This window comes from Pteropus alecto, unplaced genomic scaffold, assembly GCF_000325575.1.
Source record: "Pteropus alecto unplaced genomic scaffold, ASM32557v1 scaffold199, whole genome shotgun sequence".
Lineage (NCBI taxonomy): Eukaryota > Metazoa > Chordata > Mammalia > Chiroptera > Pteropodidae > Pteropus > Pteropus alecto.
The window spans coordinates 392,241-405,908 of NW_006442489.1; the positions used below are offsets into that span (position 1 = coordinate 392,241).

Here is a 13,668-nt window from a genome sequence, read left to right on the forward strand (position 1 = left end):
AAATTCTGGAAAAAAGTGAAGAGTGGTTTGTTAGGTCTTAGAACAAATGGGCAGAACCTTTATGGGGCTCTCCAGGAAGGTGGGGCCCCAGGCTTCTGTGCCATTCCTGGGGAGGGAGGCACCAAGAGCTGTGTCCCAAATTCTCAAGGACAGCAACTGGTTTCTTCAATGCCCCCCAAAACCTCCACATTCAAAAGAGGGTCCCCAGGTGTCCTGCACACTTATGTATGGTATGAGGCAGTTATTCAATGTGTTGAAAGGAAATCTCCTGACTTCTCCTTGACTTTGGATGTTTGCCAAGTCAGTCAACAAATGTCACCATTAAGGGTGGATTCTATTTCTGAATGCAAACCCAAGTGGTTCTTTCAGAGCCCTGTGTGACCACAGAGCGAGTTAAAAGAGCTTTTCTGAACACTCACCATCTCCTGAGGCCAACTGGGAAGATGTTGGTCCCCTAGGGAAAGGACAGTCTGTGGCCAGGATGAAGAGTCTCAGATTGACGAGGGGATATTAAGGTAAGGCCCCCAGCAGGCTGCCAGGCCAAGTTGGGGTTTGGTGGGCCCTAGGCATTGCAACATCCAGAGCTAGCAGGATGGTCAGGAATTGCACATGAGTATGCCCTTGCTTCAGCTTCACAGAGCCAGAAGGAGCCCCTCAGGCCCATTAGCCACAGATTTAGCTTCAGGGGGCACCCCAGAGACCATGTGCCAGAGAGAGGGACCCGGGCCTGAGTGAGGGGTGAGAGAGGTCCCCTTCCACTCAGATCGCCTCTTCCCACCCCTGCAACTCCACTGGCTACCTTCCACTCTGGGCCCTGACAGTGGGCAGCTCAGAAAGGAGACATAGCTGGAGGTTTGGGTCCCCAGGAGCCAGAACCTGACATCATTGGTTTCTTCTGGGCATCTTTTTATTTACATTAATGCTCTTACCTTTACCATAGGCAATGCATTCTGGTAGTCTCAAGTATTTCATTAGCAAAATTTCTGGTCATGACCTACTAAAGTGACTTCACACCTTCAAGAGTTTCCACTCTCGGTCTGAACACCACCAGCCTTGGAAAACGCAAATGTCACCTTCCTGCCCTGACCGTACTCGGGGGTGTGGAGGAGTCACACAGACCCCATGTGCTTCTGAGGGTAACCAGTGGAGTGGGCTGACCTCTCCCCAAGCCAGCCTGGATGCCAACTGGGGACAGCCACATGGCTGCATTGCAAATGGCTCCCTCAGCCAGAGACTCAGGGGCCAAGGCAAGAGGGCGAGGGTCTGAGTCGCACACCTGAGTCATTCCTGCCTCAGAGCAGAAGACAGAATCAACAGTGAATGACTGCTCCTATACCAAGAATATAAACTTTGCTAAGGGTCTCAAAGAACTGATTTATTAAAAAGGGGGCTTATTACTTCCTATTTGATGACAAGACATCTGCCCTCCATAGTCAGTCCACTTCTCTTGCCCTGAGGTGACTGACAGCAGAGCTGCTCCCTGACACAGGCTCTCTGCCCAGGGGTCCACACCCAAGTTCCTAGCCCAGCCCACCCTTACCTATAAAGCCAACATTTGCTGCAAGGTCATAATAGTAGGAAAAAGCATAAAAATCCACATCCTTCACTTCTTCCGTTCTGTGCACTTTGTTCTGAAGGATTTCCGACACTCTGCTGGCACACAGCTGGTGGAGGTTCACTGCTGGGCAAAGCAAAAGCGGGGCCAGTGATTAGTGGGCTCCAAGCACCCAGGCCACACAGCCCTTGGGGTCCTTCCCCAGTGACTTGAGACCCTGACATGGAGAGTGAGGCAGGACCAGAACCTGTGTAGACCCCACACCAAGTCAGGTGCTCACCAGTACCACACATCAATAGCACCTTTCAGGAGCCATAGCACTGCTGACACACATCAAGGGAAAGAAATGCTGAGAATGAACGTGGCTGGAGAGCATGGCCCCCAACTCTGAAGGACAACAGCTTCCAGATGGGCCCTGTGCAGCTGTTCTGACACAGTCCAATGGGCTCATGTCTGTGCTGTTTACCCCACATTCACCCTCTGTCAGCCCTGTGCTGAGCTCTGAACATGTGGCATCTTACTCCATCTCATCAGCCACATTGGAGGTGTGGCCTGCACTCTCCTTATGTCACAGATGAGGAAACTGAGGCCTAACAGGCAGCTTGCCAAGCTCATAGGGTTGGCCATTAACTCCCTGCTTGGAAGAACACAGGCCCCAGAATTAAGGGATATGGATGTCCTATAGCCCATGCCTGGACCCAGGTTCCCATTTTCCTTCCCCCAAACCTGTTCCACCATCCAAGGGCAGCCCCATCCAGTTCTCTCTGTGGCTCACAGAGCCATGCCCTTGCCCTTTGGACCTCATTTCCCTCTACTGTTCTGTTTGATCAGCCACACTACCTCCTCCTTGTTCCTTAAACACAGTGGCTACTTCAAGGCCTTTGCATATGCTGCTCCCAAAGCTTAGAGAACTGCTGCTTTAGATCTCTGTGGCTCATTCTGCATCTCTTCATATCTTATCTTAAATATCACCCCATGAGGCTTTCCCTGGTTCTTATCTAAAACTGCAATCTCCCTTTCCATTTCCTCCCCTTCCATTTTATTTTCTTTCAAAGCAGTTTCTCAAGTGTTTTACTGCCTGACTTCTCTCACTCCACCTGGGCACAGATCTTTTCTGCACTGTGCACTGCTATGTGCTCAGTGGCTGTAACAGGGCCTGATGCACAGTATGTTTTCAAGTGGCTGAGTCAGAGTGACCTACATGGTCACTGAATAATATGAAACAGATTTGGTCTTTGCTCCTTGTTTCTGACACAGAACTTCTAAATCCCTTGTAAGATCTTGAGTAATAGGGGTGAGAGGTGCATCTCCTATTACTCATAATAAGCCCCTTTCAAGCAGACATGAGTTTATGCTAATGAGGTGACTTTTGGTGGGTCCCTAGATGGCTATGGGTGGGGGCTGGTTGTTAGAAGAACCAACCATCTGATAAGAGGGTTGGAACTACCCATACTCAACCTCCAGGGAGGGGTGAGGGATTAGTCATTGAATCACCCATGGCTAATAACTTAATCAATTGTTTGAGGAACTGGTTGGTGTGAAAAATCCACATATTTGGTATCAGAAGTATGACTAGAAACAGCTCTGTCACCAAAGGCAGACAAACCTCATGCCCACATGTCAATCCTGGGAACAACGTGTCAGTATTTCTTTTAGAAGACACTAAAAGTGCACAGAGCGACAAAGATCACGTGGGGTGATAAGGGCCAGGCTGGTGAGACCCTTTCACAAGGCTTCAGGGGCTCTGGAGTCTGGAGTAGCCTCTCCTCCTGAAGGCAGCATGGGGTGATGGGCAGAAGGAAGGAGAAGGAGAAGCCATTTCTCCATTTGTTCAGAAACGGGCTTGCTAATTATCTTAGAGCCTTGGGATGTTCAGATCCTTCCTCACTGGGGACTTGCTGGGAAATCTGGCCCTTTGGAAGAAAGTATTCATTACCAGACAAGGAAGCCTTATGCAGAGACCTTGTGTGAACTGAAAGATACCAGCAGGCTAGCAAGGGTACCTCTGCCCTGATGAAGTTTACAGAGAACCTCCATTTCATGGACAAGTACGGGCCTGTAAAAGAGGTTTGGTGACAGTCTCCCTGATTTTCAGAGGTCCTTGTAAAGGGCAGGCTGCCACTGTTAACCCTTATAAACCACTGATGGAGGATAAATCTACCATACCTGCTTTCTGTCCTGAAATTCTGTATGTTATTTCGGCATGTTCCCACTCTCCTTTGAAACTCGGAGACAAACAAGGGCTGACCAACTCCTTTCCATCCTCTGCTGAAATAAAAAGATAAAAAAGCAAAGCACAATGTCACTGTAAGACTAGGGCATTGCATGTAGCTGAGACACACGATTCCACTGAGGGGAGGTCTATAGCACAGAGCATTTTAGGCTAGTACTAAAGGCACTGGATGGTTAAGGGAACACAATTCCTTTTTGCCAGGTGGGATCCAACTCATGGAAGCAGTCTAGGTCAGCTGCAGGAGGTAAAGCCTTTATCACTGAGGCTGCAGCAGAGCCTCATCTGCTCTGGAAGCATGGCCACTCCCAGTTCTTTCACTAAGGGGCTTCAGGGCCAAGTGCTGCTCAGTGAATTGTAACAAGGACCCTAATAGGAGGAGAGCCATCACTCTCTGATTTTATAGGCTAGTGAGTCTAGGTCAGGATGATGCTACCAGGGGCCACCATGCCACAAATCTGTGCTGCTCCACAAAAGCTGGGGGCCCATACTTAGTAAAGAAAATGAGGTGTTTGGCCTTCAAGGCTGGCCCAACAATACCACCCCTTCAGGGTGCGTGTGCTGGTCTCCCACCAAAAAGTGGGTCCCTGTCCCCTGCCCTAGATTCTGGCCTGGGCCTGCTGCTTTCACTAATGGAATGTGCAGGACATGAAATCCTATGACTTCAGGCAATCTTTCTTCCTCTGAGCTGCCAGGGAAAAGTGCAGGCTGCTCCACTGGGGAAGAAGTCATGTGGAGTGCCGAGGTGCAGACGTATAGCCCAACACCCTAAATGCTACCACATTTAGAGATCCTAGTATACCAACCAACTAAAGCCTACAGAATCATGAGATACAATAAAATGACTGCTGTTTGCAAACACTCAGTTTGGTGGGTGATCTGCCGTGCCACAACTTGTACTCTTGGTGTCTCAATTGGGCACTTGTGTGGCCTGACAAGAATACCAGTGGCCCTCCAGCTACTCTGCTGAGAGGAGAGGGCACAGAAGCTGATAGGACTGTGAGGCCTGCCACAGATAGGCAAACAGGTGCTTGCCTTCTTCTTGTTGGCTAAATAAGTGTTTTCTGGCTCCAGAGTGAAAATTACAGGTGATTCTGAGACATGGATGTATTTTTGGTTTGCAGCAGAAGGGATATTATTGAGGTTAAACACCAGAATTTGAAAGAAATGAACAGAAATAGGATATACATGAAAAACAAAAATTTCAGTTGAATATTCCTACACTGTCAGAACAATCAGGATCTTGGAAGAAGTGGGTAGAAGTGCTAGGCTTCTAGGGAAAAGGCCAGGAAGAAGGGGCAGGGAGAGGCAGGATTGAGGGAAATGTGTGTGGGCTCACATGCTCACGTCTGGATGGGAGTCATGAGTCAAAGCCTTTGGGGCCCTAGCTGATGTCATTAGGATAGATAGGGAGATACCAGCCTCAGAGTAGTGTCCCCTGATACCTGAATCAGGACACAGTGTTCCTCTAAGATCTCCTAAAAATTCAGGTGCACTGCTGGTCAATGGGAGGCTTCTCTTTAGCCAGGTCCATCAGTAAAGAGCAGAAAAGGCCTGGGAGTAAATGAGACTTTTAATAACCTGACCAGACATAGGCTTCGTCTACAGTCCAACACTAAGTCTGGAGAAAAGGCCAAGCCCCTGTTTTATGTTAGAGGAAGAGAAGATGGAAGGACATTCTGACAAGGCTAGAATCACTGTGAATGAGAGAACAGGTTCCCCAGCCCCATGGCAATAACTCAGAATCACCTCCTTGTGGCCTCTTCTTGCACTATATTAAAGATTAAGGTTCTCTTCAAATCCTTGAAAGCAAGCAGACTCCAAATGTAGGTGATGACTGTACACAGTTATTCGGGTTCCTAAAATCCCCCAGCTTGGTGTATCAGAAATGACTTCACTAGTATCTCTTTTAAAAAAATAACTTATAATGTACACAGGTAAAACACATTAGCCTGTGTCCCCACCTGGGTGCCACCAACAAGATCCAGAGCACATTCTTCTACACACGTCCCTCCTGGGCTCCCTGAGTCATGCTGGCAGTGAGGGCAGGCCAGGGGCCAGCAAGCTGCTGTGACGATGGAGGCACAGAGAGAAGGGGCACCTCACCTGAAGGGACTCCTCATGCCTGCTGAGCATGGAGGGCTCTCAGCACTGCATTCCACTCACCAGGTTTCCCCTCTACACCACCGAGAATCGCCAGCCGCGCTGACATCAATCCGAGCCCCAGGTAGCTGTGGAAAGAGAGCCTGGGTGAGGGGCTGGCCTGCCATAGGAAGTGCTAGCTGCCGTCCTCAGCTCTGATTTCAGTACATTCACCTGGCCTGGATCTAAAATGAGAAGGGAAGGGAGGAAACTTGTGGCAAAGCAGCAGGCTTTTCTGCTTCTAGAAGCTCCTTCTGGGGAGGTTAGGGCATTCAGCTAATTAGTTCAACAAATGAAGGCCTATTATTTGACAGGAGCTTGCATAGGAGCTGTGAACACCGGTGAATGCACCGCTGATCTTAATGGTGCACGTGTGCTGCACAGTAAGAATTTACTGAAGGTGCCGCGTGGCAAAAAAATGGCCTGGAAAATTCCTGCACAATCCATGGGCTCTTCCCCACTTTTTCAAAAACTTCCCCCCAAACAGAGAAGAATAAGAACAAAAGAAGAAATGTAATTTTACTGTAGGAAAACTGAAAAGGGAGAAAGAAGGGAAGAGGAGGAAGGAACAGTGGAAAGAAGTCTCTAGGTGAGTCCACAACAGGGGTTTCTGGGATCTAGTGTGTCTGTGACCGAATGCTCCAGTCACCACACAAGGCAGGAGTCAGTAGCAAGGAGGAGGCCGAGTAGCCCTAGCTGAGCTATGTGCCCAGATGGTCAATCTCTTCACCCTCATTCCCGAAGACACACCTGTAAGAATAGAGCTTGTAGGTCCTATTAAAAATCTGCAGTGACGTCAGGTAGCCAGGTGGGGAGGTCTGAAGGGTGCCCTGGGGAAGAACATGAGGGTTACTACCTTTCTTGCTGGTCTTTCTAGAAAACTATCCTCCATTCCCTCAATTCATTTGAAAGAACAGGGATATTCACAGATGTATTCAATTAAATTAGCTTTTCATTAAGTCACATTTAGCTTTTCATTAGAGCAAGAAAAAAAATAAAACGTCCAAAATGAAAGAAACCAAGTTTCTCTTCCTTATGAGTAACATTTACCTATATAGACAAGTATGGCCCAACCAAGACAATTACGAGTAAATTTTCTTAAGTGCTCTTCCATTGAAAACTAAAAAAAAAATAATAAAATGGTAGGTGAGGTACTGTCAAGGGAGGGGAGGAGAGGGCTTACTTCACATTCCCTGGCCCAAATGGCTCCAGGTAGTATCTAATTTATCATTCCACTGAAGACCAAATTTCTATTTTTTTTCCCCCAGGAAGAGTTAAAAATTAAACTAAGAAGCATTAAACTGTGAGTGGGTCTGGCCCTCAGGAGAAGAACTGACGGTAAGGGCCCAGAGTTACCAGGTCTACCAGCCTTCCCACAGGCCTTGGAGGGTGGAGTTGGTTACCTGGACTCTTGGAAGGAAAGTGATCTGAGTGGACCCTCCGCCCAAATCCAGCATGCCCACACTGCTGCTTCCCGCGGTTTTCAAACTGCCTGGAGCACAGGAAGTAAAAACCAACACAGCACTGTCATGTTAGTAAACAGATGAGAACAGTAGAAAAAGTAAGGAGAGGTTAGAAGCCAGGCCCTTCAGTGGAAACAACAAGATAGAGAAATAGCTATAGCTATTTAAAACTCTCCATGTAAAGACATACTGTATGTTTAAGGGACATGGACAATGGTTCCACTGGCTGCAGCTTTAATTTGAACAATAAGAAGACAACACTGACCTATAGCAGAGATACTGGGCTTGCCATATCTACTGCTCAGGGACTCTGACTTCTCTGATATTCTTTCATGCCCTAGGCACGCCTTCCCCCACCTCAGCTCTCCTGAGGTTCAGGCTCCTGATCTGTTGTTACCTAACATGGCTCTGCATTCTCTAAGGAGCAAATTCTGCCAGAAAACTTTCTTTTTCATACTTGTGTCAGCCACACTGGTCTTTACCATCGTTACAAGGGCAAAAATCCACATGCACTGAGTTAATCTAAGAAAAATTATTTCTTGTTGCTGTTTCCAAGAACAGATGTTTTTTCTCTCTGTTCTACCTACAGCAGAGGAATTCAATTATAAGGTGGTTAGCATTCATATCATATTTAATAGTTGAAGACATGATTAGTTTTATTTCCGATTTCTTTCGGAAATGAGAAGACAAGGGCACTGATGGTTGTTGCTGCGGGAGAAGGGTGGGAGCTGTGCTGGTAGAAACCACTCCAGGACTGGAGAGAAGTACCCCTTTCCTAGCACCTTATAGCTACGAGCTCAGTGCTCACCCTGACAAGCCCGGTGGACACTCCCACCCATTCCAACACCCTACTTTGGGCCAGAACACTGCAAAACCCCAAGGGGGTATTTTAAAGAGTAAAAATGAGGCTCCTGCTCACAAGAATGGTATCTTAATTGTTTGCCTTCATGATGACGTGAACATACCTATTAGGAAGTTGACCGTGATCCAGGCTGAAATGCCTACGAGAGAGTCACAAAACAGCATCTGAATCACTTCAGATGTAGTAAACATACAGGACACAGATGACTACTTTCAGGTTTCAGGAGCACAAAGTGACCACTTCTCACTATTCCCAGCCTTCAGATCAGCTACAGAAAGATTTATTCGTAACGTCATCCAGTGGCTTCTGGCAGATTGTTCTAGAAGATACCATACTAAAAAACTAGAATACTCTGCCAAATGTCATATCTCTTCTTTATCATGAACTTCCTCTTTTGGAAGAGATCAGAAAAGAACCAAATGTTCCCCTCCCTTCCCTACATACAAACCAACCCTTAAGATCATACTTAAAATTCAGAGGCCAATGAGGAACCATATTAAGTGTCTCAGGAATGACAATGCAACGACAACACTCTAAACATGGTAGCAGCTGCAGATTCTAAATATCCTTAAAACTAAAAGAGTGATTATTTTCAGAAACTTCATCAGTGTCAAGTTGGGAGTGGGTCAAGATGAGAATCTAATATGGGCTCCGAGAAGACCCTGTGAGATAGTTATACTGTGAACTGGAATTCATTCAGCCCTGTTCACCCGCGCATCTGATAGGGAGAGCGCTCAGCGTGCTCCCAGCAGCCCTGCGCACAGCCCGTCTCGCTGGGACAGCCTTCCCACACAAAGTGTTTCTGGGAACTCTACCTTCGTCTGTTCCGTTCATGATGGAAACGCAGTCATCCCCTACAAGGAAAGGTGATGCCTTAAACACTTCTTTCACCTAAATGTAAAGAGAGACATGTCTTTATCCTTTAGAATCTAAACTCATAGTTCCCAGTCAGGCTGTGCTTTCAGCAGGTCAAACAACAACAGAGGCGTCCACTGGTGCTGCAAAGTACAACAGTTCTGGTTTTGTTTTTAGCTTTCTAATCCTCTGCAAGCGCTTTTCATCATGTTAATCTACTCCCTGGGGTAGCTGAGGTAGATGCTGCCCTGGAGAGCCCCATGTTAAGCCACTCTGGACTGGAAAAGCTCTGGGGTACACTGACTCTGCTGGGCCCACAAATGCTGCCCTGCTTTAGGATGAAAGATGAAGAGAACAGAAGGCTTATAAGGCAGAGCTCAGACGTGGGACTACGGCAAGGCCTGGTGGGCACTGCTCCCAGGAAATGATCAAGCAGAGGGGAAGTGAAGGGAGTGAGCAGCTCCGTTTGGGTATATATTTTTCTCCATTTTTGAAAGCAAGTATTGATACAAGGAACTTTAGTACATTTGCACACCCCAACTGCACTTGTGTCCCACAATCCGATTTGAGTGTATAGAGGTAATTTTTTTAAGGGACCTTGATAGATGTGCAACAATTTATCATTTACCAGCTACTTTAAAACAGTAGAGAAGGTTAGGAGGACCATTTTGCTTATAACAGTTTCCTTGACTTGCCCGATGAAAAGTAACCCTCCAAGCACCTGTTAAAGATGGGTTCTTGCAGCCCCTCCCTAGGGGCAGTACAGGGCCTGGAGACACCCCCTGGCCCCATGAGAGCCAGTCCTCGGGGGCCTCTTCAGTAGTTTCACCTGGGTATCAAACCAAGAGCAGGACTAGCAGTTTTTCGAGAACAAGCAAGCTTGAGCTGAAGGTCAGGAACTCAGTTCCCAACAGCCCTCTGGCACATTCAAAGTCCTTGGATGGACAGAAGCCCTTCAAAAGCACAATGTTATTTTTAAAACAAAGTTGTTCTTATTATAAAAAGAGTCATTCTAGAAAACATAAATGGCTTTAAATGTCATGAGGAAGAAAATTATAATTCTTCCACAATCCCTCCACCTAAAGGTGAGCTATTAATACTTTAATGTTTTCCTCTTCAGGACCCATACACCTAGCATCCTGACTGCTTGAACGTGGCTGAATATGAGCATTTTCCATTACTATAAGCCACCCCCAAGCAGGAGATGGATAAGATCACCTTTTGTAGCAAATTCTGAGCTTTTTCTCCTGGTAACAGACGTAAGCCGGCTGTGGCCTTGAGGACCAAGGGGGTGGCTTTCCAGAAGTCAAAAGGAATGTCTTGTTTAGCAACGTCCAGTAATTCCTGAATACCTGGAGTGCTCTGTGAACACAGAGTAAAATAGGATCTGTCAAAGCTTGGCATACAAAGTCAAAGATACTCTCCCCACACTTTTGGTTTTAATAATTTATAAATGTTTTTACCTAATTTTTCAAATTGCTAGAAAATAGCAACTCCAGTGGTACTGGCAGGTGTTTTGGGCACAAGGACCAAGTAAGCACAGAGAAATGTCTTTGGCAGTGGAACAAGAGCACATGGGAGAGGCTCCTGCTGTTCCACAAGCTTGGCCACCAAAACCCTCATGACCTCAGATGATTCGCAACTACCCTGGACACACTGAGTGCATACTGGGGTCCCTCATGGTGCTAAAACCCCATGAATAACTACATCAAGGAATCATTTTCACTTTCGGAAATGCTTAAGAACCAAAAATTGGATAAGGCCCTATGTCTGCTGGGATGGGTAAAGACTTAAGTATCACTGGGTGTGTCAACAGGTACAATGTGATGGGGGCAATTTGGCAATGTCTGTGCAAGGGGAAAACATACATTCTTTGTACTCAGAAATCCCAGTCTAAGAATTCATTGGAGAACTGTCCTTGCACACGTGGGTAATGAAGTGCACATAAGGTGACATACTACACCCTTTCTTATACTATTAAGAGGAAAAGATTGGCCATTACCTAAATGTCCTTCAGGAGGGGGACTGGTTCTATAAATTCAATATGCATGCTTAACTACAATACCATCCAGCCAGAAAAATCAAAGAAGCTCTTCACATCCTGATAGTACTTGATCTCCAAGTGATACTGTTTAGCGACAAAAGCAAAATGAATAAAAATGTGCATAGTATTCTATTGTGTGTAAAAGAAAAAAGCCAGAAGAAAAATTTAGATGCATTTGTTCATAAACATGTAAACTTGCTCCTGAAGGTAAACTAAGGACACTGAAATTTATCCCACTTGAATGTGTGCTGCCTTCTGAAGCAAGTAAGTACGATTTTAAAAAACCTAGAGCTCATTCTAAAGACATCTAATTTAATCAGGTTTAAACTACGGTCACTCTAGAATCACTAATTTTGATTTTGTTTTTTTAACCAAACTACAGGAAAACAAGGATATGACTTCACTGTCTGAGATCAGGATGCATCTGTGGGCAAGAACCATGTGTTAGTTTTTAATTTAAGACACGTTTGAACCAAAAGGAACTTATAGCTAATTATATTAGTGACTAGCTTTATGAGAGCCTTAGAGGAAATACAGTATCCTGGATTGGTGCAGTTGTAAGCTTTCAGGACTTCAAAAGTACAAATGGTATAAACTTAGAAAAATCATCATTTGACAGTTTAATTTCTTTTATACTTATTTGGTTTTGTGAATTTTGCATAACACATTTTCTACTTTGATTTTTTGTTTTAGTCAAGGTTTGTCATCTGCAGAGTAACTGAAATAAAAAAATGAAACTTTCAAATAATGCTTTTTGTAAGTTTGTAGCATTTGTGCTTTTGAAATGCATCAAGAATTCTGGTGGCATGTTTACTGGTTGGGGGAAGGGCCTGGTTGGACAGGGTGTATGTGTGAGGGAGTAGGGGCCTGGGGATACTTATGTGCTGTACCGGTTTCCCCATTTCCTGATCATGTTAAACAGTACGAAATATCCTAGGTCAGCACTATCAAAAAATGCTCTTCTGTGAAAATGGCCAACTGTACTCAAGGGAAAGAAAGCTGGCTTTAACAAATCACACAGTTAGATAACAAACGTGATGAACAAATAGACATGAAGGAAAATGGTTACCTTTTCAACATCATCAGCATAAGCAGAAAGACCCGGCTGCAGTGCTTTGAAGGTTTCATGGGTCAAGGTGGGAGTTTCTAAGAGAAAAACATGTTTTAAAAAAGGTACAACGATGAATCCGTACATAAATATATAAAACTATACGACTAGGAGTAGCCATACTCTTTAAAGGCTGATCTGAAAACAGACCAATCCCAGAGTGACATGGAGCTCCTTTAATGTTTCTCATTTAAATTCTGCCTCTTTAGTTGGGCTAAACAAGATATTATACCTAATGTTTTGGCTAGAACTTTCTTTTTTTAAAAAATCAACTTTATTCAGATATAATTAGCAAACAAAAACTATCCATTTAAAGTTAAATTTGTCAGTTAATAACTGCTAATTCAACAAATAGAGGAGCAGAGCAGATGATTCCAAATTGCAAATATGAAAGTCATTTCCTTGATTTTTGGATGAATGCATTACAGGGTTCTATATATCTTAAAAATTGAGTGTTCTAAATTATTTGGAGGCTGGACTCATGTGCATACAGCAGGGTGAGTGTTCAGAACACACGGTGGCCAAGGGATGCCAGTCGAATTCAGACATGAAGACCCATGAGGAAAAATAAGAAAACCTTTTGTAAAGACTTATCTCTAAAGATAAAACACTGGAATATGGCTGTTAAAGGATGACATGCTGACATGTGTTATCTTAAACTTAGCTTCGAAACCATTTTTGGAAGTAGACAGGTCCAGCATATAAATATTTAAGTATTATAGTTAAGTTTAAAAATAAAGCAGATAAAAAGTAAATAAAATATGCCACAATGGCTTTGGAGAGAGCTACTAAAGGTGTCTAGTACCACCAGCTCAGTTAAATGCACAGAATGGTGTAAACTCATAAGGCATTGGGGGGACCCCAGCATGAGCAGTGGGCCTGTTGAGCAATCAGCAGAAAACACTTACTGGCTAGAGAGGCGACCTTCACAGCCAATGGGCACAAAGAGGTGCTAGGAAAGGAGATCAAAGGGAGGAGGAACAGCGCAGAGCTAGATAGTAATGGGGGTCTCCCTACAGGAGAAGCCAACAAATGAAGATGCCCAAAGGCCCACCTTCCCTCTTGTCCAAAGCCCTTACCCTGGGAAGCAGAGCTGACAGGGCTCTGGTTCCAGCTCCACTCTCACTGCTGAGGCCACTTGCATCTGTAATCCCTTCGCTGCCTGGCCCCACTGGCAGCTCTGTGTCAGCTTGGGTCCTGGGTCTTTGCAATTTATCTCACTTTCCTATTCTCCTGGCTCCACAGGCCTGAATCTGGGGTTACTGCCTGCCTTAAAATTCATCCAACATGACTTCTGGCCTAAGTCACTGTCCTAGCCACCCAATCTGCCTGTGAATGTTGCAAGGGAACAGGCCACCAAATACACATTGGGATCTCAGCTGCCCTCAGGTGGTCATCAGATGCTATTA

At 45.4% G+C, this 13,668-nt stretch overlaps 1 protein-coding gene across 17 annotated transcripts in view; it reads right to left on the minus strand.

Moving 5' to 3' along the window:
* The window catches only part of ENTPD6 (ectonucleoside triphosphate diphosphohydrolase 6 (putative)), a 29,979-nt gene that overhangs the window by 3,099 nt on the left and 13,212 nt on the right, over nucleotides 1–13,668 (minus strand). For 11 of the 17 annotated variants that reach the window (XM_025039595.1, XM_025039591.1, XM_015596806.2 and 8 more), the window contains 10 exons: nucleotides 12,221–12,297; nucleotides 11,173–11,235; nucleotides 10,326–10,469; nucleotides 9,068–9,143; nucleotides 8,356–8,391; nucleotides 7,331–7,419; nucleotides 6,678–6,757; nucleotides 5,952–6,016; nucleotides 3,722–3,823; nucleotides 1,541–1,681 (listed from right to left, as the gene is read on the minus strand). In XM_025039595.1, the coding sequence (XP_024895363.1) occupies nucleotides 1,541–1,681; nucleotides 3,722–3,823; nucleotides 5,952–6,016; nucleotides 6,678–6,757; nucleotides 7,331–7,419; nucleotides 8,356–8,391; nucleotides 9,068–9,143; nucleotides 10,326–10,469; nucleotides 11,173–11,235; nucleotides 12,221–12,297 (873 nt within the window). The remainder of the gene's footprint in view (nucleotides 1–1,540; nucleotides 1,682–3,721; nucleotides 3,824–5,951; nucleotides 6,017–6,677; nucleotides 6,758–7,330; nucleotides 7,420–8,355; nucleotides 8,392–9,067; nucleotides 9,144–10,325; nucleotides 10,470–11,172; nucleotides 11,236–12,220; nucleotides 12,298–13,668) is intronic. The other 6 variants (XM_006921505.3, XM_025039596.1, XM_025039594.1 and 3 more) reach the window with 5 other exon arrangements.